Source organism: Heteronotia binoei, chromosome 17 (genome assembly GCF_032191835.1).
Source record: "Heteronotia binoei isolate CCM8104 ecotype False Entrance Well chromosome 17, APGP_CSIRO_Hbin_v1, whole genome shotgun sequence".
In the NCBI taxonomy this organism is placed as follows: domain Eukaryota; kingdom Metazoa; phylum Chordata; class Lepidosauria; order Squamata; family Gekkonidae; genus Heteronotia; species Heteronotia binoei.
Window position 1 is genome coordinate 4,547,508 of NC_083239.1, and position 27,920 is coordinate 4,575,427.

At 42.4% G+C, this 27,920-nt stretch overlaps 1 protein-coding gene across 2 annotated transcripts in view; it reads left to right on the forward strand.

Annotated features, from left to right (window-relative positions):
• Positions 1-27,920, forward strand: part of MPPED1 (metallophosphoesterase domain containing 1) — a 144,485-nt gene that overhangs the window by 106,601 nt on the left and 9,964 nt on the right. For both annotated transcript variants that reach the window (XM_060257930.1, XM_060257931.1), the window contains exon 5: positions 22,287-22,402. In XM_060257930.1, the coding sequence (XP_060113913.1) occupies positions 22,287-22,402 (116 nt within the window). The remainder of the gene's footprint in view (positions 1-22,286; positions 22,403-27,920) is intronic.

Consider the following 27,920-nt stretch of genomic DNA (forward strand, 5'->3'; position numbering starts at 1 on the left):
ATGGCGTTGGCTTTTTTTATTGCAAATGCACACTGTCTTGACATTTTCAGTGAGTAATCTACCATGAACCCTTCGTCAGTCTCTGCCAGTTCACACCCCATCAACTTGTATTTGTAGCTGGGATTCTTGCCTCCAATGTGCATTACTTTGCACTTGGCCACATTGAACCGCATCTGCCACGTTGACGCCCACTCACCCAGCCTCAACAGATCCCTTTGGAGTTCCTCACAATCCTCTCTGGTTCTCACCACCCTGAACAATTTAGTGTCATCCGCAAACTGGGCCACTTCACTGCTCACTCCCAACTCCAAATCATTTATGAACTAGTTAAAGAGCATGGGACCCAGTACCGAGCCCTGCGGCACCCCACTGCTTACCGTCCTCCACTGTGAAGACTGCCCATTTATACTCACTCTCTGCTTCCTATTACTCAGCCAGTTTTTGATCCACAAGAGGACCTGTCCTTTTACTCCATGACTCTCAAGCTTTCTAAGGAGCCTTTGATGAGGAACTTTATCAAAAGTTTTCTGGAAGTCAAGGTAAACAACATCTATCGGGTCTCCTTTGTCCACATGTTTGTTCACCCCCTCAAAGAAATGTAACAGGTTAGTTAGGCAAGACCTTCCCTTGCAGAACCCATGCTGAGTCTTCCTCAATAACCCGTGTTCATCAATGTGCCTACTCATTCTGTCCTTGATAATGGTTTCTACCAACTTTCCTGGTATTGAAGTCAGACTGACTGGCCTGTAATTTCCCGGATCTCCTCTGGAACCCTTTTTAAAGATGGGGGTGACATTTGCTACCTTCCAGTCCTCAGGAACAGAGGCAGATTTCAATGAAAGATTACATATTTTTGTCAGGAGATCCACAAGTTCAACTTTGAGTTCTTTCAGAACTCTCGGATGTATGCCATCCGGACCCGGTGACTTATTAGTTTTTAATTCGTCTATCAGTTGTAGGACCTCCTCTTTTGTCACCTCAATCTGACTCAGGTCTTTCAACACCCCTTCCACCCCTTTCAACACCCCTTCCTTCTGGAGCGGGCAGAAAGTTTTCGTCTTCCACAGTGAAGACGGAGGCAAAAAATTCATTTAGCTTCTCAGCCATTTCCCTATCCTCCTTCAGTAATCCTTTTACCCCATGGTCATCTAAGGGCCCCACTGCCTCCCTGGCTGGTTTCCTATTTCTAATATATTTGAAGAAATTTTTATTGTTGGTCTTTATGTTTTTTGCAATATGCTCCTCATAGTCCCTTTTTGCCTGCCTGATCACAGTCTTGCATTTGATTTGCCAAAGCCTGTGTTCCCTTTTACTAATCTCACTTGGACTGGTTTTCCACCGCTTAAAGAAGTCCTTCTTACCTTTTACAGCTTCCGTTACTTTGTTTGTTAACCATGCAGGCCTTTTCTTATGCTTATTTGTGCCTTTCCTAACTTTAGAAATTTTGCTGAGGATAAAGAGATAGAGGGACTGAAATTGAAGGGATTTTCCTATAGATATAGAGTATTTGCTGACGATGTTATGTTCATAAATGAAAACCCATTAAAAGTAACGCCACTGCTCTTGAGTAAAATACAAGAATATGGAGAACTGGCTGGATTTTATATAAACAAAGAGAAATCAAAAATGTTGTGTAAAAATATGAGAATTGAAAAACAGAAAGAATTACAGAGCTTAACTGAATGTGAAGTTATGACTAAAGTAAAATATCTAGGTGTGGAAATTACCATGAACTATATTGACTTATATAAAAATAATTATGAAAAGTTATGGCATAAAATGGAAGAAGATATGTTAAAATAGAATAGACTTAATCTGTCATTATTGGGAAGAATAGCCGCAATAAAAATGAATATTCTACCGAGAATAATGTATTTGTTTCAAACAATTCCGATTGTGAAGGATAATAAACAATTCATTAAATGGCAAAGGAAAATTTCGGAATTTGTATGGGCTGGGAAGAAACCAAGAATTAAAATGAAAGTGTTAATAGATGTGAAAGAAAGAGGTGGATTTCAACTAGCAGATTTAAAACTATACCATGAGGCGATGTGTTTGGTGTGGATAAAAGAATGGATAACTTTTAGCATTAGAAGGACATGGAATCAAATTTGGGTGGCATGCATATATGTATTATGGTAAAAGTAAAATGGACGGCCTTTTCTCTCACCATTGTATAAGGAGAAATTTGTTAAATAAGTGGGTAAAATACAAAAAATATGGAGATGAGAGAAAGCCGTTGTGGATAGTGCCAATGGAAGTAATAAAAATATATGCTGAAGGTGAAGGAAAGTTGCTATCATATGGTCAAATATTGAAAATTCAAGGTGGTAAATTCTTCTAAAGATGGAAGAATTAAGTAACAAATATGATTGGTTTCAAATCCAACAAATTAAGAACCTGGTGGAAAGCGACACTAAAAGTGAAGGAATAAGAAAAGAGCAAATCGAATTGGAAAAAGTTTTGCTTGGAGATAATGAAAAGTTGATTTCAAAACTATATAAACTGTTACTGAAATGGTCTACTGAAGATGAAGTAGTAAAATCTCAAATGATAAAATGGGCAATTAATGTTAATAAAGAAATACAGATGGAAACATGGGAATACTTGTGGAAGAACTCTATGAAAATTTTGACATGTTTTAGTATCAAAGAAAACTGTTATAAAATGATGTTCAGGTGGTATATGACTCCTAAAAAGCTAGCAAAAATGAACAATAAGATGCCAGATAGATGTTGGAAATGTAAAAAAGCATGAAGAAGGAGATGATATTGGATTTATATCCCGCCCTCCACTCTGAAGAGTCTCAGAGCGGCTCACAATCTCCTTTACCTTCTTCCCCCACAATAGACACCCTGTGAGGTGGGTGGGGCTGGAGAGGGCTCTCACAGCAGCTGCCCTTTCAAGGACAACCTCTGCCAGAGCTATGGCTGACCCAAGGCCATGCTAGCAGGTGCAAGTGGAGGAGTGGGGAATCAAACCAGGTTCTCCTTGATAAGAGTCCGCACACTTAACCACTACACCAAACTGGCTCTCTTTCTTTCTACCATATGTGGTGGACTTGTGAAAGAGTGAAACAGTTTTGGCAAATGAGTCAACAAGAAATTTCTAGAATCTTGGGATATGAATTTAAGAGAACTCCAGAGACTTTCCTATTGGGATTACAAATGGAGAAATTTCGAAAGGAAGATAGAACTGTAATTTGGTACTTGCTTTCAGCTGCTAGGACATTATATGCGCAGTTATGGAAGCAAGATAAAATACCAGAAAAATGGGACTGGATTGTAAAAGTTATGTCATGGAGTGAAATGGATAAACTTACAAGAATCTTGAAAGGCTATGATTTAGAGGGATTTAAAATGGACTGGGATAAATTCAGAAGATATATAGAAAAAGAATGGAAAGTAAAAGGATATTGGGTGATTTTTGAGAATACCACTTAGGTTTTTAGAAGAAAGAATATGAACTATAATAACTGGGTGGGACTTTATAAAGTATAAGAAATGTGTTTTTTTTATTTCTCTGCAAAATGATATATATATATATTTTCTTTTTTTATTATCTTTTAATGTTAAAGATACCTTTTGATATTAGAATTTTAGGCAATTGGCACAGGCGGAAGTCAAGATTTGAGGGGCGGGGAGGAGGGGAAAGTGAATGTATGGGGAAGGTAGTAAATGTTTATTAATATTTTATTAGTACTGGATATAATTACCATATATTACCAAATAAAATTGTTTAATCAGAGAAGACTAGAGAATCAGATATTGCAGGATGCTACATAGGGTATCATAAAAGTTACAAACACAAACTATTGGAATTTGGGGTTCAAAGGGCAAAGCAGTAATTTTCCTCTACCTAGCAATAGCTGTCTCACACCAATCCGTGACCAAGATAATGCCTGAGAAGTGTCGGAGATGAAACGGGGGAGTCAGAACACAGAGAGACAACCAGACAATTCCGTTAGATAAACATCCTTTGCCAGATAGCTGCAGGGACGTGGGAAAGTGGTTGTATGTGATGGCGAGTAACCAGGGCTCTTACTTGACAATACCTCAGCCATCTTGGAAGGCAAACAACCATGCTTGATAAAAAGTTACTTCTATTTGATCATGTCTCTATTTGCATTAAAAAGTATATCCAGTCAAAAAGCATTTTGATGCATGTAGAATGTACAATGTGTTAACAATCTATGCAGAAGGCTGTAGACCTATACAGGTTTATCCAGTCTGATCTTGGCTAAAAGGTCACAAACCTTTGTCTTACTGTTGCACTCCAATGAAAATAATTGGAAGACCTGTTTGCTCAGTGCAATGCTGTTTTCATCAACAGAAATGCAATGATATAGTTTCCAAGACTGACAAGAGAAAGCAAGATTCATTAGAAATTCAGAGATTATAATTTGTGGAAATATGTGAAATGTTACAATAGCTAGAGAAAAAGATCATTAAGAGGATGGTGATAATTGAAAATCTGAAACTGAGAGAAGCAGAAAATAGAACACATTTATTGGTGTGAGTGTAAAGAGAAACCCCTCCATAAAAGCAGGGAACCAGCTTGAGGAACCACGTTTTGAAGCCCTAGGAGTTCCAGTGTATCTCATTAGGTACTCCCCCAAAGTTAAGTTTTATCTTTCAAATTTAAATATAGAAATAAATTGCTAACTTGGCAGCCTCCACCCCATTTTTTCTCTGTGTTCACTAATGTTCCAGGTTCGTGTCACATATGGTGCGGCTATCCCATAGTTTCATACATGACCATTATGATATTGGCTGTTTGATTTTCAATCCTTTTTCTAATAATTCCTACAGTCAACCCCTTTTCTAATAATTCCTAGCTTGGGGTTCACCTTTTTCACTGTTTTTTTTTTTTTTTAATTTTCCTATCTTTATTTTTGCATTGTTCAGATATCATTGAAGTTCTGATATGCATAAAACCAGGAACAGCTACAAATAATGATTTTTTTTTTTACAGACAGCAAGTGATCTGGTATATAACCTTTGTTCTTAAAAATAACTTTTGTGATGTTTTGAAGAAGCTGGAGGAATGATGCTAAGTATAACTGATGGCAATATGAAAATGGAACACACAATAAGGATAAATTAGTTAGTAAGCAAGACATTTCTGTGCAAACACTCTAGAAGTAGGATGCATGTACTGCGTCAACTTTTCAGAGGCTTGTATAGTCATCTCTGCAGTGCACAGAGTGAACAAAGAGGCCAACTAATTTTTCTGGAGGGCCAATAACAAGGTATAGAGTCCAAGGCCTACCCCTGATGTTGTCAAGATTGACTGATTCTGACTAAAGACTGGGGGGATCCTGGCCTGGTGTGTCAGGCTTGGTTAAAATCATGATGGATCCATTGCTGCTAATGTTTTACCCTTAGTCATTTCCTTCCCCCCTTTTCTTATTTTGATTTGCAACTGGTGTGAAGGAAGTAGTCGGCGCCTTCTCAGGGCCTGAGATGGGAGGAAGCCTTGCATGATAATACAAGGATGAATGGCTGGGTAATCTGAGAAAGTATCTTGTAGTTATGCATGAATGTTCCCTCCTGGAACCTCCCCCTCCCCCGTAGGTATGCTTTGAAGTGTATCTTAAAACCCATGTATCGATGTATTGGTTTCATTCGTAGCAAGCTAGAGGCTTGCGCCAGAGTACCGGTTATCAATAAATGTAGTCTTAGTATCAACTTGGACTCGTTCTTGAATCCGTCGACTTGACAGATGTTGCCTGTTGCAGAGGTTTACTGCCTTTGAATGTGGAGGTTCCCTTTAGTCACCATGGCTAGTAGCCATTGATACACCTATTCTCCATGACTATATTTAATTCCCTAAAGCTGTCTGTGCTTGTGGCCATCACAACATTCTCTGATAGCTAATTCCACGTTTCAATCACTCATGTAAGGAAGTATTTCCTTTTGACCATCCTGAATCAATGGTCCATCCGCTTCATTGGATGCCTCTAAATTCCCATATTTTGGGAGAGGGTGCAAAAAGCTTTCGGTCCACACTCTCTACCAAATGCATGCTTTTATAAACTCTACCCCTTAATTGCCTCTTTTTTCTAAATGAAAATTTCCCAGGTTTCATCATAGGAAAGGTAACTTAACCCATAATCATCTTGCTTGCCTTTCTCTGTACCATTTTCAACTCTACAGTATTTTTAATAAGGACACAGTGTTCTAAATGAGGCCACACCATAGCTTCATGCATGGACATTTTTATATTGGCCATGTTATTTTCAATCCCTTTCCTAATAATTCCTAGCTAGGAGTTTGTCTTTTCCACTGCTGAGCTACACTATGACCTCATGGTCTCGTCCAGTCTCAGCAAGTTCAGACTCTATTAGCATATACTTCAAGTTGGGATTTTTCGTTTCAGTGTTCATCAGCTTACAGCAAGTTGTTATTATTATTCACTATGGGCCATTGAAGTCAATGGCAAGATAGGGTATAATGAAAGGCAGCTGGAGGGGAGGGGGTTTGATGTAGTGGTTCCAAATATGCAGGGCAGCAACAAGGGCCTCTCCCTTACATAACCACCAACTTTCAAAAATATTGGACTAGGGGTTCTCATTCTAGGGGCACCCAAAAGACCCATTTCTCCGAATGGTGGGGATAAAGCAGTCAGTCAGTTTTCCCACTGTAACAACAGTGGGAAAACGGATTCTGGGCAGCAGAGGGTTTAAGGGACAGCCCCCAAATTTGCAGGGCAGCTTTAGGGGCCTCTCCTGCACAGGCAGTTCATGTGCATCTTCCTGTTTGTTAAGGTTAGGCAGAGTCCTTCACTGTTGACCTGTAATGCTGGTTGTCATATTCCACTAAAAAAACCCAAACAACAAAGTAAACTCCAAGAGTTCACAAAGCACAAAGGGATGGCTTCCACCACCTAGCACAGGCAGGTTGTACAGTTCAAAAGAAACAATTCAGGTTTCAATGGTATTGTTACAGCTAAAATCTTTTGCAAGAGTAAATGTACCTTAATCCAACATTTTTGAACACGTTTACAAAACCACCCTCATGTTTACAAAAGTACCCTCATGTTTAGAACTTTTCCAACATTTGTTTGACATATTATGATACATTTTAGATAAACGAGCTGGTGTTGAGTGCCATCTATAAAACATTTTATACAGATTCTCTTTAAAAGGAACAGATTTCATCACCTTTTTATTTGTCTTCCAGAATTTTTCCCATTGTGTCAGTTCGATGCTGTGCCCCAGATTTTGAGCCCACTTAATCATACAGTCTTTAACAATCACAGTTTTCATTTTCATCTGCAATAAATAATTATACATTTTCTTTATCATCAGATGTACGTGATAATTTATCAAATGTGCATTGTTCATTATAGAAATCCATTGAAGTTTTGTCTTTTCTATACCTAGATTCTATTTCTGTTCTTGACCACCTATCTGTACTAAAACCCTGAGCAGCCAGCTCATTTTTAGTTCTAAGCTCATCCTGATCAGACAGTAAGTCTTGGTATCTTAATATATTGTCAGAAGTAAATAGATTAGGTTGTGTAAAGGCCTCCTGAGGTGAGGCCCATCTAGGCATTTTGCTATATAATTTGGGAGAGAGTTTTTCCCAAGTAGTGGTTAAGGATTCTCTCATGAGATAGTTTTTAAAATACTTATGATCCTTAGCTTTGCCATACCACATAAAAGAATGCCATCCATTTTTAAGTCATGTCCTTTCAGTGCTAAAAGTCTCTTGACTTCCAGTTTAATCAGTTCTTTTATCCAAACCAGTCTGGTAGGGCAAAACCAGCCTTTTCCTTAAAATCTTGTAGACCTTTTAACTTAATTCTGAATTTCTTGCCTTGCCAAACAAATTTTGAGGTAATTCTATTCAAGTCTTTAAAGAAGCTGGCATTTAAAGGAATAGGAATGTTTTGGAAGAGAAAGAGTAGACATGGTAAGATATTCATCTTAATAGCTGATATTCTGCCTATCAAGGATAGCTGTAGATCCTTCAATTTCTCCAGGTTACTGTTTAACTTGTGGTACGATAGTTTTACATTATTGTCCTTCATAAAAAAAACAAAAACACTACATTTAGATGTTAGAAGTATGCCTAAATATTTAACTTTGGTAGTCAGTTGAAAGCCTGTTTGTTTGGCTAATTCTTCTCTTTGTAAAGTCATCATGTTTTTAGTTAGAATTTTCATTTTCTGGGTGTTTATTTTCAAGCCCACAGTTACTCCAAACTGTTTAAGAATGTCTAAGAGAAGTTCAGCTGATTCTAATGGGTCTTCTAGGATAAAGACTAAATCATCCACAAAGACTTGTAGTTTAAACTTTTGGTTTTTAATTGAAACACCTTTAGTTCTGGGTTCCTTTCTTATCGCTCTAGTCAGAAGTTCCAATGTTAAAATAATTAATAAAGGCGAAATAGGGCAACCTTGTCTGTTACCTTTTTCAATGAAAAGAATGTATGTCAAGTCATTATTTTAGCTTTTAGAGTGAAACATATAGCTTGGATTACATGTATAATATTGTGCCTAAAGTCCATTACTTTAATCTGTTCAGTAAGAAACTGCCAATTAATATTGTCAAAGGCCTTTTCAGCGTCCAAAAATATTAGGGTCATGGGTTTTTCTGGATGAGTTTCATAGTATTTACATAGCACATTTAACACAGTCCTCAGATTGTTTCTTATTTGTCTCTTAGGTTAAAAAAACCTACTTGAATTAGTTCTGCCAGGGCTGTTTTCAGCCTGTTAGCAAGAAAAGTCGCAAAAATCTTATTGTCAGAATTAAGTAAAGAGATTGGTCTGTAATTCTTAACGTTTGGGATATATTTCCTCTTTATGTATTAAGGAAATTGTTGCTTCAGACCAAGATTCAGGAATTGTACCTCCCTCCATTACTGAAGTAGCTATGTTTTTAAAAGGTAACAAAACAATATCTTCCAAGGCTTTATAATACTCTATTGGTAAACCATCTGGCCCAGGCACTTTTCCATTGTTCTGTTTTTTATTGCTCCTATATGCCAACAATGCTGTCATACTTTCATGATCAGAAATTGGGTTGAAAAGGTTGCTAACATGTTTCTTAAATTATTGCAATAGGAAAAGACTTTCCCTAAATTTCGAGAAGAAGCCTCATGGTGCAGAGTGGTAAGCTGCAGTACTGCAGTCCAAAGCTCTGCTCACGACCTGAGTTCGATCCTGGCAGAAGCTGGGTTCAGGTAACTGGCTCAAGGTTGACTCAGCCTTCCATCCTTCCAGGATCAGTAAAATGAGTACCCAGCTTGCTGAAGGGAAAGTGTAGATGACTGGGGAAGGAAATGGCAAACCACCTCATTAAAAAGTCTGCTGTGAAAATGTCTTTTTTTTTCTTTACCAAAGGAAATCAATATATACCTGCATTCCTTAAAGTATTTGACCATAAAATCTGCACCAAATTGTTATATGGTGCTCCAGTCTGAATTTCTGCCTTTAATGTAATGATGGAATGTGTTCAAGCTAAGTTGTTAAGGAACATTTTAGGGCTTCCAGCGAACGTACCTTATGCAGCCATATGCTTGGAGTTGAATCAGAGACAGTTACTTACAAAGGCTTGGATTACAACTATTAAATTTTGGTTATGCCTTCATTTTAGATACAATCTTAACAGTGTCATTATGCATATGCTTTCTGAATCTCATTTATCTGATTGCCTGACTTATATTTATGAGAAAATTTCACTAATTGGTTTTAATATTAATGACTTAGTTCTGCTTTCAGAGGGGCAAGCTTTTATTCTGATGAAGCAAAGACTTATTGAGATTGAGATTCAAGAATTTAAAAGCCTTACTTTGTTTCCCAGTACCTTGGGAGCTTTCCTTTGGAACTACCCTTCTTATATACTTATATTGTCTGACCAATCCTCACCTCCACAGGGCGTTTACATCAGCTCATTTTAACGTTCTCCCATCTATGGTGTTATAAGGGAGATTTAAGAAAATTCCATATTTAGATGAATGAGGATAATCACCATGTTCTTCTGTATTGTAAATTCTATGATGATCTTTGTGCTGTATTTTTAAAGCCCCTTTTGCAACTTTTGGAGAGTTGATCTCAGGGCCGTAAGATATTTTCACTATTAGCCTCAAACAAGAGTGAAATCATTGGATCTGTAGCAAAATTCTTTTACCATGGGGAGGGACGTTGGCTCAGTGGTAGAGCATCTGCTTGGTAAGCAGAAGGTCCCAGGTTCAATCCCTGGCATCTCCAAAAAAGGGTCCAGGCAAATAAGTGTGAAAAACCTCAGCTTGAGACCCTGGAGAGCCACTGCCAGTCTGAGAAGACAATACTGACTTTAATGGACCAAGGGTCTAATTCAGTTGAAGGCAGCTTCATATGTTCATATATGTTCATGCTTCCAGGAGGAGACATTCTTTTTGACCATGGACTCTATTGTTATCCATAGTGTTGTCTTGTTATGCCAATAAAGGTTTTGTGATGTGATGTGATGAAAAATAGACTGCTCCTTGGAAAGGATGGTGGCACGGTAAGAGCTGCTGAGAGAGCTCCCATGCAACGTGTCCTTTTACACCTTTTTATGAGGAGAAGGTACTGGACCGGACTAGACAAACTGCAGTGTATGGAACTGGGCGATGTTGAGTGCAACGGCTATAACAAAACCGGACCCCCAACTTTGTAAAATCTGTGGAATAATTCCATGACCAGAAGACTCACTGCTGAGGCCAGCTCAGCCTGATTACATCATTGGAGCTCGCAGGTGCCATGGAGTGGAGCGCAGGCACAGCCGGGAACAATACAGACACTCCCAAGCAGAGACAGAGCATCAGCGACGGCAGCGTGAATGCCCACTGAAACCAGCAATTTCCAGCAAAACAGTTGTTTTCACCTGTCAGCCCCAGCTGGAGCTGGATGCGAGGGTGCGGACATACCCCAGGCAAATTTCAGCCCCTGGAGGGGACTAGTTTCCAACCCCACCCTTCCCAAGAGACGCTATCACAGCTGATACTGAAGATGCTGACTTTTGTTTACCTCCACTCATTGTCTGCCCTCTAAAGTTCCCACTGTTATGACTGAGAGAACACAATCACTGGGGAATGAGCTAGCGCTGCGTGGCACAAACAAGAACTGGAATGAGCTCTACTGTGAGCCTATACTGGATAAATATTGGAGCCTGAAGCTACTAACGATGACTGGTATGACTAATCCCTCCCAGCTCCTGAGACAGCACCCTCACTTAGCACTTTACATTGCATTTACAGCTGCCCATTGCAATTTTTGCACTGGATTTTCAACACTGCACTGACCAGTCCCTCTCTCTATTCTTTTAAATTAACTGCTGCCAATCAGGTTTCTTATTAATTCTTCTGTCAAAATTAATGATTGGGAACTGTTTTTAATTAATTGGATTGTTATTTAATTATTAGTTATGTTGATTTGGTAGGAGAATTTGGATTTAATGTTAGACACCTAAATTGTTAGAAGCATAGTTGGTACCTTGTAATAGCTGCCAATTGATAAGTAATTGAATGGGTAGAAAAATTGGGGGGGGTGTGATTATCCAAATTGAGTTTAGTTTAATTAATTAGTGGTAGGGACCCAATCAGGTTGTTTCTATTAAAATTAGGCTACATAGATTAGGAGAAGAGATAAGGTATAAACATTAGAATAGGAAGCAAAGGACAGGTGTAAGAGGACATTATTACAGTGTGATTGGTCTGAGGCTGAGGCGAAGACCAGCCAACGTTGATGTCCGTCAACAAACAAAGGAGACCTGGGGTAATTACGTGGCTGTAAAATACATGCATGTGCATGAGTAAAAACAGTAATACATTAAAACCACAAACCATAGAATAATATAAAAACATAAAATATTTCGGTGCTATAATCTTCGTTTTCGATTCTCTGTAAACCGATCTTAAGTTGTCTTCTTTGCAGCTGCTGTACGGCAGATTACAAGGGATGGTTCATAAGTTACCTAGGACTGTAGGGGCCAGCAATCTAGTTTACAAATGCCTGGTGGAAAAGTGCCGTCTTACAGGCCCTGTGGAACTGTATGAGTTCTCGCAGAGCCCTGACCTCTTCCGGCAACTTCCACCAATGTGAAGCCACTACAGAGAGGCTTTGGCTCTAGTTGTCATGAGCCTGGCCTCCTTAGGGCCGGGGATTGTAAGTAGATTTTGTGATCCAGACCAAAGTGCTTTCCGGGGAACATATGGGGAAAGGCGGTCCCTAAGGTATGCAGGCCCCTGGCCATAGAGGGCCTTAAAGGTGAGAACCAACACCTTGAAATGAACCCGGTATGCAATAGGCAACCAGTGCAGTGCTTTCAGCACAGGTTGAATGTGTTCCCATAAAGGAAGGCCCATTAACAACCTGGCTGCTGCGTTCTGCACTAGCTGAAGCTTCCAGGTTTGAGACAAGGGCAGCCCAATGTAGTGGGCATAGCAGTAATCCAATCTTGAGGTGACTGTGGCGTGGATCACTGTCGCTGCATTCAAGGTAGTGCACGAACTGCCTTATCAACTGCAGATGTTAGAAGGCTGATCTGGCAGTGGCTGCACAACATTGGGGATAGAACTGCCCCTTGTGGCACATCACGTACAAGTGGGTGCTGTTGAGACAGCTCCTCCCCTATCGCCATGCTTTGTCCCCGACTCTGAAGGAAAGAAGAGAGCCACTGTAAGGCCAACCCCCGTATCCCAGCGTCGGCGAGGTGGCAGGTCAGTAACTGATGATTAACCGTGTCAAATGCAGCTGACAAGGCTAAGAGCATCAGTACCGCCGAGCCACCTCTATCCAGATGCCTCTGGAGGTCATCCATGAAAGCGACCAGAACCATCTACGTCCTATGGCCCGGGCAGAACCCAGATTGAAAAGGGTTCAGTACAGAAGCGTCATTCAGAAAGCTCTGTAACTGTACCGCGACTGCCCTCTCAATGATTTTGCCCCAAAAAAGGCAAGTTTGACACCGGTCGATAATTTGCCAATACGGCCGGGTCCAAAGATGGTTTCTTTAGGAGGGGGCAGGCAACTGCCTCTTTAAGAGGCTGAGGGAAGATCCCTTCAGAAAGGGACCAGTTTACAATTTCCCTCAAGGGAACCCGTAATTCATCCCGGCTAGCCTTTATAAACCAGGATGGAAGGTTCGTTGCAGGACTGAGGTTCGAAATCGTGAGGGGGCTTCTCTCTGATAATACTCTCCTGGAAATCAATGGGCCCCCACTCTTTTTTCCTGACTGTGACAGTGGATGGAGTCACTTTGGGCCCGTCAAGCTTTGGTTCCTCCTCCCCGGTCGGGGTAGTGGTTGTTGTTCCCGTGGCTTGGTCCTGCTCATCTGCCATGGTAGGGATGGTCAGGTAACCCAGGGTTCGCAGGTAACCATTATCAATTCAATCAAAGTGTGGCATAAAAACGGCAGGCAATTCTGGCAGGACCCCTCCCAATACTACGGAGTCCCAGGTGAACTATCTATTTTCTCTTCCACTCTCCTCCTGCTCCTGACCTTGGTTACACAGAACACTACCGGGCTAATAAGCTCCTAAAATAAACTATTGGGGGATGTGCGCACGGAAAGTGAAAGCAAATCAAGAATGCAGGCAGTCTCAAACCAATTACATGGCTATTCCATGACAAGAGGATACATTGTGATTTACACTCTTTACACTATTATTAATGAACCTGGCATTGCACAACACCAGGGATGGAGGTGGGAAATTTCTCTTGGCCCCACTACCTGCTATCATTGGAATGGGACATAGGCTGGAAGGAGAGTGAGCATTTCCATATCTCAGTCTCCTTCCCTTCAATTTTTGCCTATTCCCACCACTATACTTCCCCCGCCCCAGGAACACTGAGATCCCCTGACCGGACATCAACGTTTAAAAGTATTAAACATGTATAATTGAGAACAATATGTGAAATAGCAAAGCCCACTCTAACGAGGAAAATTCTACTTACAAATAATACAACAAAGTAATACAATATAGAACAGTGCAATAATCGATACAAAAGCAGGTTGAGAAGGAAATATCAAGCCAGTCCAAAAGTGTGGCTTAGCCAACAATGTTCTTCTCTGGCCACTTGAGACTTGACCACTTAAAGAAGCAAAGCTGTTCCGGTGATCGATAATATCCGGTTTCGGGTAGCCTTAAACTTCAGCTCGCATAAATCACAGAGCAATGTCACCGTTCCTGAAACGGCAACAAAACAAACTCACAAATTTTCCATTCAACCCTTATATCTCCCTACCCAAGAAACTGGCGTCATATACTCACTACATTCCAAAAGTGGGGGGAAATGTATTCTAGCTGTTGGGACGTCTATTGATTTCTCTGAATTGAAATACGATCCTTCTATTCCTAGGCTCAGCGTCCTTGCACTCATCTCCTACCTGCAGGCTAAATAGAAACCCTGTGCTGCCCATCAGCCCTTCCTTAAAGAAACCTCCGTGGGAGCTGGATCTACAGAAAGCAACTTAATTCCAAACTTTGGTTGAGACCCTCTAGGTTCTACTGTATCAAATTTGTAAATGTGTTTTGCCTCTTGCCTCAATAAAATCTTTGTAGTGTCAGTTCTATTATATGGATTTTTTAAATTCTGCACAGGTCAACCACTCTAAGTTGATCAGGAGCATGGCTATATGTCTGATAGTGATTCACCAGAGGGGCTTCCCTGACACCTCTCTTCAGACGAGAAAAGTGCTCCAGAACCCTACTTTTTAACATCCTTGAGATGCAGCCAATGTACCATTTGGAACATGGACACTGGAGGCCATATAAAATGCCCTTACTTCGACAGGTAAATGCCTCTTTGATGTAATATTTGCACCCATCAGGAAACTCTGGGCGTTTTCGCACTGACCTTACGCCGGAGCCACGTCCCTTTTCACCGCGCAGCGTCTGCGCGGATTTTGCACTAATTGCTCCGCAGAACCCGGAAGAGCCGCAAAGTCCCGCGGCTTTTGCGTCGCAAATGTAAACCGCCAAAAAACAGTTTACATTTGCGACACAAAAGCCGCGGGACTTTGTGGCTCTTCCGGGTTCTGCGGAGCAATTAGTGCGAAATCCGCGCAGACGCTGCGCGGTGAAGAGGGACGTCGCTCCGGCGTAAGGTCAGTGCGAAAACACCCACTATTTCACTAGTCTCCCAGATGAACCTGCAGCAAGCACACACTGAGCACCTAAACTGCCCTTGTCGTAAGCCCTCTACCTGGGAAAGTTGCAGCATGTCAGACCTAGAGATATTCTCCTTAATATTTTTTATTTTTCTGTAACTGGGGGAAGTTCACATCCCACAATATTGTCAACAAGATGCCAGTGTTTCTGTACCAGGCTGTTTGTGGCTGGTGCTAAAGGGGTATGTTCCAAACTCCAATGCAGCCTCTGCTCCTTAGTTTTTTGAGAAATATCTAAAAAAGTGTGTCTATCCACATCATCTGCCCTTCTTCTACATGTTTTTAGAACCTGACTAGGGTATCCTCTCTGTGCCAGTGATGTCTCCAGCATGTCTGCTTCCTTCTGATAGTCTCCCTTCACAGTGCTATTTCTTTTTCACCTTAAAAATTGGCCATATGGCAAATTGTTCTTCGAAGAAAAAGAATGAAAGCAATCATAATGAAGGTTACTATCAGTTGGTTTCCTATATACTCTAAAGGCTATGCAGTTATCTGATTTAATATAAACCGTGGTGTCCAGATAATATATTTATTGTGAATCCCACTTAGCAGTGAATTTAATATGTTCATGGACACCATTTAGCCAATTCACAAAACTCTGAACAACAGACCCATCTTTAACCACCATCAAGAGGTCATCAATAAATCTGCGATAGAATATTATGGATTCATAAAATGGGTTGACATTAGGGTTCATGATCCATGTGAGTTCAAAGTCTTCCATGAATGTTAGCCATGTCTGGAGCACTGGAGCTGCCCATAGCAATGCCCTTGATTTGTAGGTAGAACTGGTCTCTATACCTAAAATAGTTATAATAATAATAATAATACATTTTATTTATATCCTGCCCTCCCCGCCGAGGCAGGCTCAGGGCGGCTAACAACATAATCAATACAACAGGTTATACAGTGATTTAACAGTAGCTAATAATTAATAAAATTCTAAAAACAATAAAATTAACAGCGGATAACAAGAATCATTTAAGCAGTCTCTCAGTTTTTAGTCGGTGAAAGCTTCATCAAAGAGGATGGTCTTGCAGGCCCTGCGGAACCAGTCAAGGTCCCGCAGGGCCCGCACTTCTTCCAGGAGCTGGTTCCATAGGTGTCGAGCCACGACGGAGAAAGCCCGGGTACGGGTACTCTGCAGTTTTGCTTCCTTTGGCCCGGGAATAGTCAGCAGGTCCTTCCATGCTGACCTTAGTGCTCTCTGGGGTTCATATGGTGAACCCCAGAGAGCTCCAATATCAGATCCATGAGGTCTAACAAAAAGTGTGTGGGAAGGTAATGACTGGTCCTTTTATAAAAAGCACTCTCCAAAACTTTTCTCAATTCTTCATGGGGGATATTAGAATACAGTGCGACTATGTCCAAAGTAAGAAGGACTGCTCCTGCTGGAACCTCTAGTTTATTAATAAGATCCTTTGTGTCCCTAATACATGATGCCATTTTTTCTACAAAGGATTTTAGGATGGCATCTGTGTACTGGGATGATGCTTCCAATAGAGATCCACATGCTGATACTATAGGGCACCCCGGAGGTAGCCTGATGTTCTTGTGGATTTTTATTTATTTATTATTATTATTTATTACCTTTAATACATACCTCGCCCTCTCCACAAGGGCTAACAGTCCATTCCAAATTTCAGACAATAAATACAAATTAAACAATCAAACTTCTAACAATAAACACTATTAAAACATTTAAAAACCATTTTACAGTGCTGCTAAATAACTACCTAGGCGGGATTGTCCTTTACTAACAGTTAAGCCTGGTAGTAGTTCCAACATCTCAGTAGTGTAGGTGGCAGTCCTTTCCTGGTTTAAGTGCCAAAAGCCTGTCAGAATAACTCGGTTTTGGGAACTGTATAAAAAAATGGGAACCTGAGGGTGCTCAGCGTAAAGAAATTTATATAAGAACAGATCTATATTACCTTGCTGTAGTGCATCCTGCAATGTCATCCTCAGTAGGTACTTCACCTGTTTAGTGGGGTCTTTTTCCAATGGCTTATAATAATTGTATCCTGCAGTTCTCATATTCTCTGTCTCATAGTCATTTTTATTTAATATGACTATCCCCCCTCCCTTGTCTGCTTGACGGATGGCTGTAGAATCATCTTCTGTAGACTGTGGTGTCATCTTCTGCCAAGGACTTCATAGCTTTGTTTCCTACAGCCCCCAAATTAAATTGTCTTCCCTGGTTTCTCTTTTCCAATGTGGCTATATCTCACAAAAGTACCCTTTACGGCCGCATAATTACCCCAGGTCTCCTTTGTTTGTTGATTGCCTGTTGATTAGGAGAATGACTGATTTACGCACGTTTGCTTATTCGGAAGCATAACTGTTTTAGGTATAGAGACCAGTTCTACCTACAAATCAAGGGCATTGCTATGGGCCGCTCCAGTGCTCCAGACATGGCTAACTTATACATGGAAGACTTTGAACTCACATGGATCATGGACCCTAATGTCTATGTGAGCCACCCTGAGCCCACCTAGGCAAGGAGGGCTGGATACAAATGGAATAAAATAAATAAAACCTTGCACCGAGGGCACCGAACTTTGCGCCTGGGGGTGGGGGAGCATTGGAGTCCTGATTGTTCGTGATCACCCCCTCTGCCAAATTTCAGGCTGTCCTTAGTCTGGAATGGTTGGCCAACCACAACCCATTTGTGCAGTGAAGTGGCAGTGTGATCTACTTTCAAGATAAGGGGTGAAACCACCATAGGTGAGACAAGAAATGGGGCCCACAGCCTCCCCCGCAGGTAGAGAGACTATGCCTGACAACAGTCAAAGTTTCGACCATCCCCCCTGAATACCAAGACCTACAAGGGGTCTTTGACGTGCAAGAGGCTGACAAGCTACCCCCGCTTAGGGACCTTGACTGTGCTATAGAATAGGTGGAGGGAGAACCCCTCCCCAAAGCAAAACTATACTCAATGAGTAGGGTGGAAAAGGAGGAGCTATAAAAATTCCTGGAGCTCAATTTGAAACGGGGGTTCATCCGACCATCAAAGTTGCCCCATGCAGCCCCCCTCCTATTCTGAAATAAAAAGGATGGCAGTTTGCGGCTATGTACGGACTTTAGAGGGTTAAATGCAATTTCCATGAGCAACGCCTACCCGCTCCCCCTCATACGAGACTTGTTGGGCGAAGTGCCGCAAGGGAAGATCTTTACAAAGCTAGACCTCCGGGACTCCTACTTCCGTGTCCAGATTAGGGAGGGGGACGAGTGGGAAACGGCATTCAATACTCCGCTAGGCCAGTACGAATATCTAGTGATACTGTTTGGACTAAAAGGGGCACTGGGAGTGTTCATGAATTTGAAAAATGAGATCCTGCAACGGTTCCTGTATAAAGGTGTGGTCTGTTACCTGGATGACATCTTAATATACTCACAAGATATCCCCTGCCACATCAAGTTAGTGAGGGAGGTACTACAGACCTTATATGATCACAAGCTATTTGGCAAATTGTCGAAGTGTGAGTTCCACCAAATGCAACTAGACTTTTGGAGGTATCGAATTTCAGCAAATGGGCTGTGGATGGACCTGGTGAAAATCAAAGCTGTATTGGATTGGGAGGCCCGCTGAACCCATAAACAACTTAAAAGCTTCCTTGGGTTTGCGAATTTTTACAGGGGGTTCATAAACAATTTCACGGAGGCGACCCTCCCCCTAACAGACTTGTTGAAAACCAAGGGCAAAGGTGTGCAGGCGCTAAAGGGCAATGCTAGCCTAAACTGGTCACCACAGTGTCAGGCAGCGTTCAAGGGACTAAAAGCTAAGTTTGTATCGGAACCCTGCTTGATACATCTGGATGAAAATAAAAAAATTGTGGTGCAATGTGACACAAGCGATGTGGCCCTTGCAGCCGTATTGGTCCAAGAGGGAGAGGATGGGAGCCTACACCCCTGCGTTTATCTGTCCCAGAAGTTTACGTACGCCGAGCATAACTGGTCGGTATGGGACAAAGAAGCATCGGCCATCAAACTGGCCCTTGAGAAATGGAGACACTACTTAGAGGGGGTGCGAGAACCATTTGAACTTTGGGCAGATCACAAAAATCTAGCGGCTTTGATTGCCACCCAGAAGCTCAATAATAAGCAGGTCCAGTGGGCGGGGTTTTTCCATCACTTCAAATTCACACTCGGTTACCTCCCGAGCAGGCTGAACTTCCTCGCTGACGCCCTGTCCCGCCTTCCACAACACAACACTAAGAGGGAGGAGGTGATTGAATCTCTCTTCACCCTTGCCCAGCTAAGTGTTTTGGTTATCACCAGAGTGCAAACCCGAAAAGAGGTGGAGGCCCCTGAAAACTTTCATGCCTCTCTTAAAGAAACCCTGGCAGCAGAACCACCAAATGACGGATTACAATTACAACTCTCCCCAGAGGGATTGTGGCTCAAGGGTAATAAACTGTTTATACCTCAAAGTGGGGGGGCCACTTCGGCTTTGTGAAAACCATCCACTTGGTGCAGTGGCAGTTTTGGTGGCCCAGACTAAGAAAAGGACATAGCACTGTATATCACGAGCTGCCCAACTTGCATAATAGCCAAGAAACGCCCCCCCCCCCGGGGAAACTTCAACCCCTGCCCCCCACCTCCAGGCCCTGGGAATTTATTTCCATGGATTTTATCACAGACCTTCCCCCTTCTCAAGGGAAGATGGTGATATGGGTAGTAGTGGATATGTTCTCCAAACAAGCCCACTTCATACCATGCAAAAAGTTGCCCACTGCAAAGAAACTGGCCAAGTTGTTTACACAACACATATTCCGCCTACATGCTTTTCCCAGTAAGGTGATCTCTGACCATGGGGCACAATTTGTCGCCAAGTTTTGGGAATACTTGTGTAATTTGGCCGGGGTGGAGCGAGGGCTCAGTTCAGCTTACCACCCCCAGACCGACGGCCAGACGGAATGAACGAATTCTGTGCTTGAGCAATTCTTGCACTGCTATATGTCCTTTCAACAGGACGATTGGGTGGATCTGCTACCATTTGCAAAATATGCTTATAATAATAGCATGCATAGCATGACCAAAGCCTCCCCTTTCAAGGTGGTGAATGGGTATGAGGGCAAGCCGTTCCCTGAACTTCCCTCACCTTCCTTTGCCCCCGTGGATTTTCCTGAATAGTGGTCTAAGATCTCTCAAGGCTGGGGAGCCATTCAAAAGGAGTTAGAGCCCAAGAGGCTTACAAAATGCAATATGACAAAAAGCATTCAGAACTGTGGGAACTCAAAGTGGGGGATAGTGTTTATATCTCTCTAACACCCAAAGCTATAAAAAGTTAGGGATGAAGTACTTGGGGCCTTTTCCCATCAAATGGATTATAAACAATGTGACTGTTGAACTAGAACTACCCAAAAACCTAAAACATCTTCACCCCTGTTTCCATTCCAGCTACCTCAAACGCAATCCTGGCCCTTCACCATGGCACCTGCAGCAAGATCCTCCAGCTCCAACTCTGATTCGTGGTCAAATTCATCATGAAGTGCAAGAAATTCTCGATTCTAAAGTAAAACAGAGTGAACTGTTTTATCTCAACAAATGGACCCATTTCCCAATCAGTCAAGCCGAATGGACGAATTGTCGAAAATTAATTAAGAACTTCCATACTAAATATCCTGACATACCTGGGGGAGAGGGACTTGGGGGGGCAGAATGTCAAGAGTCTAAATCACAATGTATCCTCTTGTTGTGAAATGGTCCAGAATACAACTGTGAGGCATTTGACTTTCAGGTACGATGCCACACTGTTGCCTGAAATATTGGAGGATTTTCCCCCCAAAGAAGCAATGGAGAAGTGCTTTTTTAAAAAAACAAAACATATTGTGACTCAAACAGAATAAAACAAGAATGTGAGGGAACTTTTCCAAAGCTACATTTTACTCCTTGTGAATGCTTGCAGTTACAACAAAAATCCAACAAAACCAGATTCATGGAGTATCAAGAAGCAGTTCTTGCCATGTATGTATTATTGATGCTGTGCAGTTTTAGTTCTTGCTCTGTTTTGACTATGTAACATATATGTAACCAGGGGTCATTTTGTAGAAAAATAGGTGGTGGAGCTCATCCAGGGATTGTTATGCAGCTGCACCTACTATTCAATGGACAAGGAGGTGGAACTCTCAGAAGGAGGAAGCAGAACTCTCAGAAAGGTTCAGGAGCCGTGCTCCTGTGAGCTCCCACTGAATCTGAGGCCTGTATATAACTATTCTCCCCTGAACAACAGAAAGTCTGCTCATCAGCTTGCATTCCTCCCTCGTCTGTGAAGGCCTCCTGTTATCTGTTGTACCAGCGTCTCCCAAGTTTCATTTCCAGAAAACTGTCTCAGGGGGCGGTTTCACTCTTCTCCTGGGAAATGCTTTGAGTCCTAATTCCCGCTTTATGAACCCTACAACAACCTGCCTATGTAATAATGGTTAAGGGGACAGTATAATTGTTGGGGGCCTACTCCCGAGTGTCAGTTCTTCCAAGAAGTAGCTTGACTGTAACATGTCTCAATAAAGAACCTTATTTGATTTACATCACAGTGGTGTGCTTACGGAGAACTGTGCGGTACTTGGTAGGTTAGAAATCAAAACAAATCAAATGGGAAACTTGCTGGATCCAAATACATGAGCACTGTGTTTTTCAGAAAAACTAGACCTGTGCTTGTCCCTTCATTCCCCCAGTTGTCTTGCACATGCTCCCATATATGGCCCCAGGTAGATTATTTGTACTCTGTGAAACCCATTGAAATTGATAACCACTAGCTGTTTTTATTGTGTGTTACACTGTGAAGATTTTGTTATATATCAGTTGTGTTCTATGAATGGTATTGTTTGACATAGCAGCAGGGCTATTTTTGTAGCAGGAACTCCTTTGCATATTAGGCCACACATGCCAATCCTCCTGGAGCTTACAATAGGCCCTGTAATAGGATCCCTGTAAGCTCTTGGAGGATTGGCTGCATCAGGGAGGTGTGGCCTAATATGCAAAGGAGTTCCTGCTACAAAAAAAAACCCCTCGCATGAGAGAAAGTGTGTGTACCTTGGAGTTTCACATCACAGTTTTACACAAAAACATTCCCCAAATGGTTGGTCTTGGCTCACAAAGACAAGTATGTAGCACTGAAGACCATCTTCCTTTTTCTTGGCAGGCAACCTTGGTTTTATGGCTGGGGCTTCAATCTTCCACGAGGCCAAGCACTCTTAGAGAAATGGAATCTCATTCCAGAAGGAATCGATATTCTTATAACACATGGACCACCTCTCGGTAAGAAAATGCTGAAAATTTGATATCCATTTCAGTTCTAATTTATCTGTGTGTCCTTGGGGATAGAGAACAGCTTCTAGTCTCTGTTGTCTCAGCTTGGGATGTTAAAACTGGTGTCAAATCTTGGAACGTTTAGGATGTCCCCCAAGATTCCTCAGCATGATCATCCAGCTACATGAAGACCAGCGAGGCCAAGTAGGGGAGGGATAGTGGCTCAGTGGTAGAGCATCTGCTTGGTAAGCAGAAGGTCCCAGGTTCAATCCCCGGCATCTCCAACTAAAAAGGGTCCAGGGAAAAAGGTGTGAAAAACCTCAGCTTGAGACTCTGGAGAGCCACTGCCAGTCTGAGAAGACAATACTGACTTTGATGGATCCAGGGTCTGACTCAGTATAAGGCAGCTTCTTATGTATGTAAGTCAGACACTGCAACGATCTCTCGGAGCCCTTCCCAATAGGCACAGGTGTAAAGCAAGGCTGTGTTCTCGCACCAACTCTCTTTATGATCTTCTTTAGCATGATGCTTCAAAGAGCCGCAGTAGATCTAGATGATGACGATGGTGTCTACATTCGCTATCGCACCGATGGCAGCCTGTTCAACCTGAGGCGACTAAAGGCCCACTCGAAGACAATGGAAAAACTTATCCGAGAGCTACTGTTTGCTGATGATGCTGCACTTGTCTCCCACTCGGTATCAGCTCTGCAGCATATGACATCCTGCTTTGCAGAGGCTGCCAAGCTATTCGGCCTAGAAGTTAGTCTGAAGAAGACAGAAGTTCTCCACCAGCCTGCACCCCAGGAAGATTATCACCCTCCCTGCATCACTGTGGGTGAATCAGTTTTGAAGACAGTCCAGCAGTTTAGCTACCTGGGGTGCATCATCTCCTCAGACGCTAAGATCGACAAGGAGATTGACAACAGGCTAGCAAAGGCTAAGTGTGCATTTGGCCAACTGCACAAAAGAGTGTGGAGCAACAAGCATCTGAAAAAAGGCACAAAGATCAATGTTTACAGAGCGGTTGTGATGACAACCCTTATCTACGGCTCCGAATCGTGAGTTTTATACCGTCATCACCTGCGTCTCCTTGAGCGCTTTCATCAGCGCTGCCTTCGCACCATCCTCAACATCCATTGGAGTGACTTTGTGACCAACACTGAAGTCCTCAAGTGGGCAGAGGTTGCAAGCATCGAGGCACTGCTGTTGAAGACGCAGCTGCACTGGGCAGGGCATGTTTCCAGGATGGAAAATCACCGCCTTCCCAAGATTGCCCTGTATGGCGAACTTTCCACTGGCCATCGAAAAAGAGGGGCACCAAAGAAGAGGTACAAGGACTCCCTGAAGAAATCCCTTGGTACCTGTTGCATCAACCATCACCAGTGGTCTGACCTAGCCTCAGATTGCAAAGCATGGAGGCACACCATCCACCAGGCTGTCTCTTCCTTTGAGAACGCATACATAGCTGGTCTTGAGGACAAAAGGAGATTGAGGAAGAATCGCACTGCTACAGCACCAACCCCAAATCAGACTTTTCCCTGCAGCCACTGTGGCCGGACCTGCCTGTCCCGCATTGGTCTTGTCAGCCACCAGCGAGCCTGAAGCAGACGTGGACTACTGCACCTTTCTTAAATCTTCGTTCGCGAAGTCAAGCTGAGAGAGAGAGAGAGTGAGAGAGAGATTCTGAATTACATTATAGTGAAACAGTATTCTGACTGTACATCATAGCATAGTCATACCATCAATAAAACACATTGATTTAATAATTGAAATAAATAAAATAAGAATGAGAAAAGGACTAATATACCTTTCTGGTCCCCACTTCTGTGAATGATGAGAAATTCCAGGGACGGTAGTACATGGTTTCCCTGACATGAGAATACTGAAGACTTTCCAGTCTCTTTTATTTATAAATATTCAAATAGAGCATACTGGTGGAGCAGGCAGCAAATCTGCTGCCTCTGAATCAGATTCCCAGACAGAACAAGTTCAAAGCTCCCTGTGCCTTTCTCTCTTTCTGTTGTTGTCTCTGAATTTAACTGCAGAATACCAGATTATTTTCTGCCATACTTTTGAACTTTGAAATGTCTCCTTCTAAAGGCTGAGTTCCCAGGAATCAGCGATTAAGAGCTATTTTGCTACTTTTGTTAAAGTTCCTGCTATTCAAAAATTAGTAAAGAAAAAGAAGAGGAGATTGGATTTATACCCCACCCTTCACTCAGAGTCCCGGAGCAGCTTACAGTCTCCTTCCCTTCCTCTCCCCACAACAGACACCTTGTGAGGTAGGTGGTAGAGGTGTGCAACGGAAAAAAATTGGGTAAATTCAGATTCAGGGGTATTTGGGGATAAAAATTCAGGGGGCTGTATATCTCCTAATAGCAGATTTGGTAGCCAAATCTGATTTGCGAGATATTCAGCTATGCCCGAATAAACAGCCCCATTATACCCTATGGGCCATTGAAGTCAATGGCAAAATAGGGTATAATGAAAGGCAGATGGAGGGGAGGGGGGTTGGGATAGAGACCCCACAATTGCAGGAGAGCCCCCTACAGAACCCCCAAGTCCCAAAAAGATTGGACCAGGGGCTCCCATTCTAGGGGCACCATAAAAGGCCCATTTCTCTCAGTGATGGGGAAAAAGCAATGCCATTTTCCCCACGGTAAGAACAGTGGGAAAACTGACTAAGGGGAGCAGAGGGTTTGAGGGAGAGCCCCCAAATCTGCAGGGCAGCTGCAGGGGCCTCTCCCCTACAGGCATTGCCATGTTCCAGAGCAGAACCAGTGCCATCATGCTACCTCCATTGGCACAAACTAGAGCAAACTAGAGAATCTCTCTCATTCACAACTTGGGGTGGTGGCTTCTGCAAGGGCTGCTGCACAGAACCAGTTCATTGAATGCCATGCAGCAGCGATGGGGCATGGACTTCCTGCATGTGAAGCATCTGACCCCTGAACCACAGCCCCACTGAGGAAATGCCTATGTGGAATCCCTCAACACTCCACTTGTTATTTGTCACTGAAAGAAAATCTGGGAAACTAGGGCACTTGGGTTTTAAGAGAAGCGGATGAAAAATCCAGGCTGCTCAAGGGGAACCTTGACTGACATGCCAAGTGGCATGCCAATATCACCTTTGCTCTTCTTTTAAAGGCAGGTATCTTGGGAACATGTCATTGCACTGTACTTATCCTACATCTTGGTCCTGATATGGCACATTCCCAAAGACAGAAGCATTTCTTTTCTATCACAGCAAAGCCAAGAGACCAGTCATTGTAAAAACAGTCAACACAATGGAACCCCCAGGACATAACAGTGATATCCGCTTCCTATCTCAGTAGACATTATAATTAATAACTAAGTTGTTTAGTTCTTAGCTTTTCACAGAAAACAGACTATCTGTCAAGCATGGTAGAATTCCATTGGTAATTGATTGTTTTAGAGTCCTCCATAAAGCTGGCCTGTGAAATGTCATGGAGGACCAAGGTCTGTTAACTCTGTTATTCTTTTCCCCTCTCCCTCCTTACTTTATTGCTTGCAAAGTAGAAGTAGAGAGAAATGAAACTAACTTGAGAAAGAGTAATCAGTACCTTCCCATACATTCCTCTTAGGAAGTGCGACACATCTGGGGAAAGCAAGGACGGAGTCCTGATAACGCCAGGAGAATGTAGACATTTATGATAGTTTATGTGTGAGACTACCATAAATGTCTACATTCTCCTGGCGTTATCCATCACCAGTGGTCTGACCTAGCCTCAGATCGCAAAGCATGGAGGCACACCATCCACCATGCTGTCTCTTCCTTTGAGAACGCACGCATAGCTGGTCTTGAGGACAAAATGAGATTGAGGAAGAATCGCACTGCTACAGCACCAACCCCAAATCAGACTTTTCCCTGCAGCCACTGTGGCCGAACCTGCCTGTCCCGCATTGGTCTTGTCAGCCACCAGCAAGCCTGCAGCAGACGTGGACTACTGCACCTTTCTTAAATCTTCGTTCGCGAAGTCAAGCCGAGAGATGTGTGAGAGCTCATCCCTCGCCCCCACCTTTTGGAATCCTTTTGAAGTATGCCTTAAAAGTATTGTATCAATGTATCTTTAGCATCACTCTCAAGAATCTGTTACACTGAAAGTATCGGTCTATCAGTAAACGTAGTTTTGTATCAAACTTGACTCGTCATTGAAACCGCATGCTTAACACTATCTTGGTCTTAACGGTGCCACTACAGTCAAACTTAGTTCTCAGGCATGTTATTAACCCCAATAAGAGAAACAAACACTGTGATATACTGGTTAATAATGTTTAGTAAAACCATTTAAGAAAAAAACCTTTTTAGAATCATGTTTATACATTACAACTACACTAGAAATGTCTATTGACATAACAATATTACAAGAAAGGTCCATTCTTGCATTACAATATTATAAGAAAGGTCTAATGAGCACCCAGATATAGGCTCATTTTGTCAATGAACTTCCTCAGGACTTTGTTCTTACCTGTGATGGTGGCCTAGCTCTTTAGCGTTACCCAGGGTGCACCACGTGGAGGCGAGCTAGGGTGGCTCCCCAATTGTACCCTGAACCAAACAGAGCCTGACTCCTTCTTATAAACCCTCCCACCAAAACTCTGGTTTTTATACATCCCTAACCTGTCGTTTTTTGTGTGTTGTTTTAGTCTGGTTAAATAAACTAGGTAGACCTGCCTCTTCCTGGCTACAGTTTTTTAAAAGCTACCTTGAGATGAAGGCAAATATTTTTAGAAGTGCTGGTGTGCTCTTTGTTAAACTTCTCCTGACTAGAGTATGAGACAAAGCAGATTTCATTATAACCTAGAAATCAGGTGTCCCCTCTGACTAGAGAAAATCTGGGGTTCAACCTATGGAATGTAAAAATGCACTGGCCTTCCATAACTGAATGTCAGATGCACACAAACCCTGCTCTCTTTTAAATGGAACCTGTTTTGGCCTAGTTACACTGCTTTTTGGAGAAACCTACATTCTTTTGAAAGTATCCCCTATCTGTCCTAGTCAGTTGAGAATGAGAAACTGAAGTCCTAGGCTGGATATCTTAAACTTCTTTAAAAGATGCGGGGGGAGGGGGACGGGATTCCTCAAAACACCCTTATTGCTGGAGCAACCTATTTACTGGCCCTAATCAAACTAAAAACACTCTTAGATGCCTCTTCAGTCATAGAACGCAATGAAAGAGAACTAAGCTCACACAGGGGCAGAACAAGACCACTGAGAGAAGGCATATGAAATCTAAACTAACCTTTCCCTAAGGCTAAACAACTGTACAACAAAACAGCAACCCAGCAACAATCCCCCCCCAACAAAAAGGCCAAAATCAACTGAACCTGAACCTGATTTCAAACTGCAACAAAGTTAGAAAGAGTCAAGTCAGGCAACCAGAGGAAGCAAGTCACAAAGAGTAATGCAAGACTGTAACAGTAACACCAGCTGCAAAGCCCACCCAGAAAGAAAGGGCAAAAACACAAGTGTGTATAACGCAAAACAACACACAGAAACACAGCA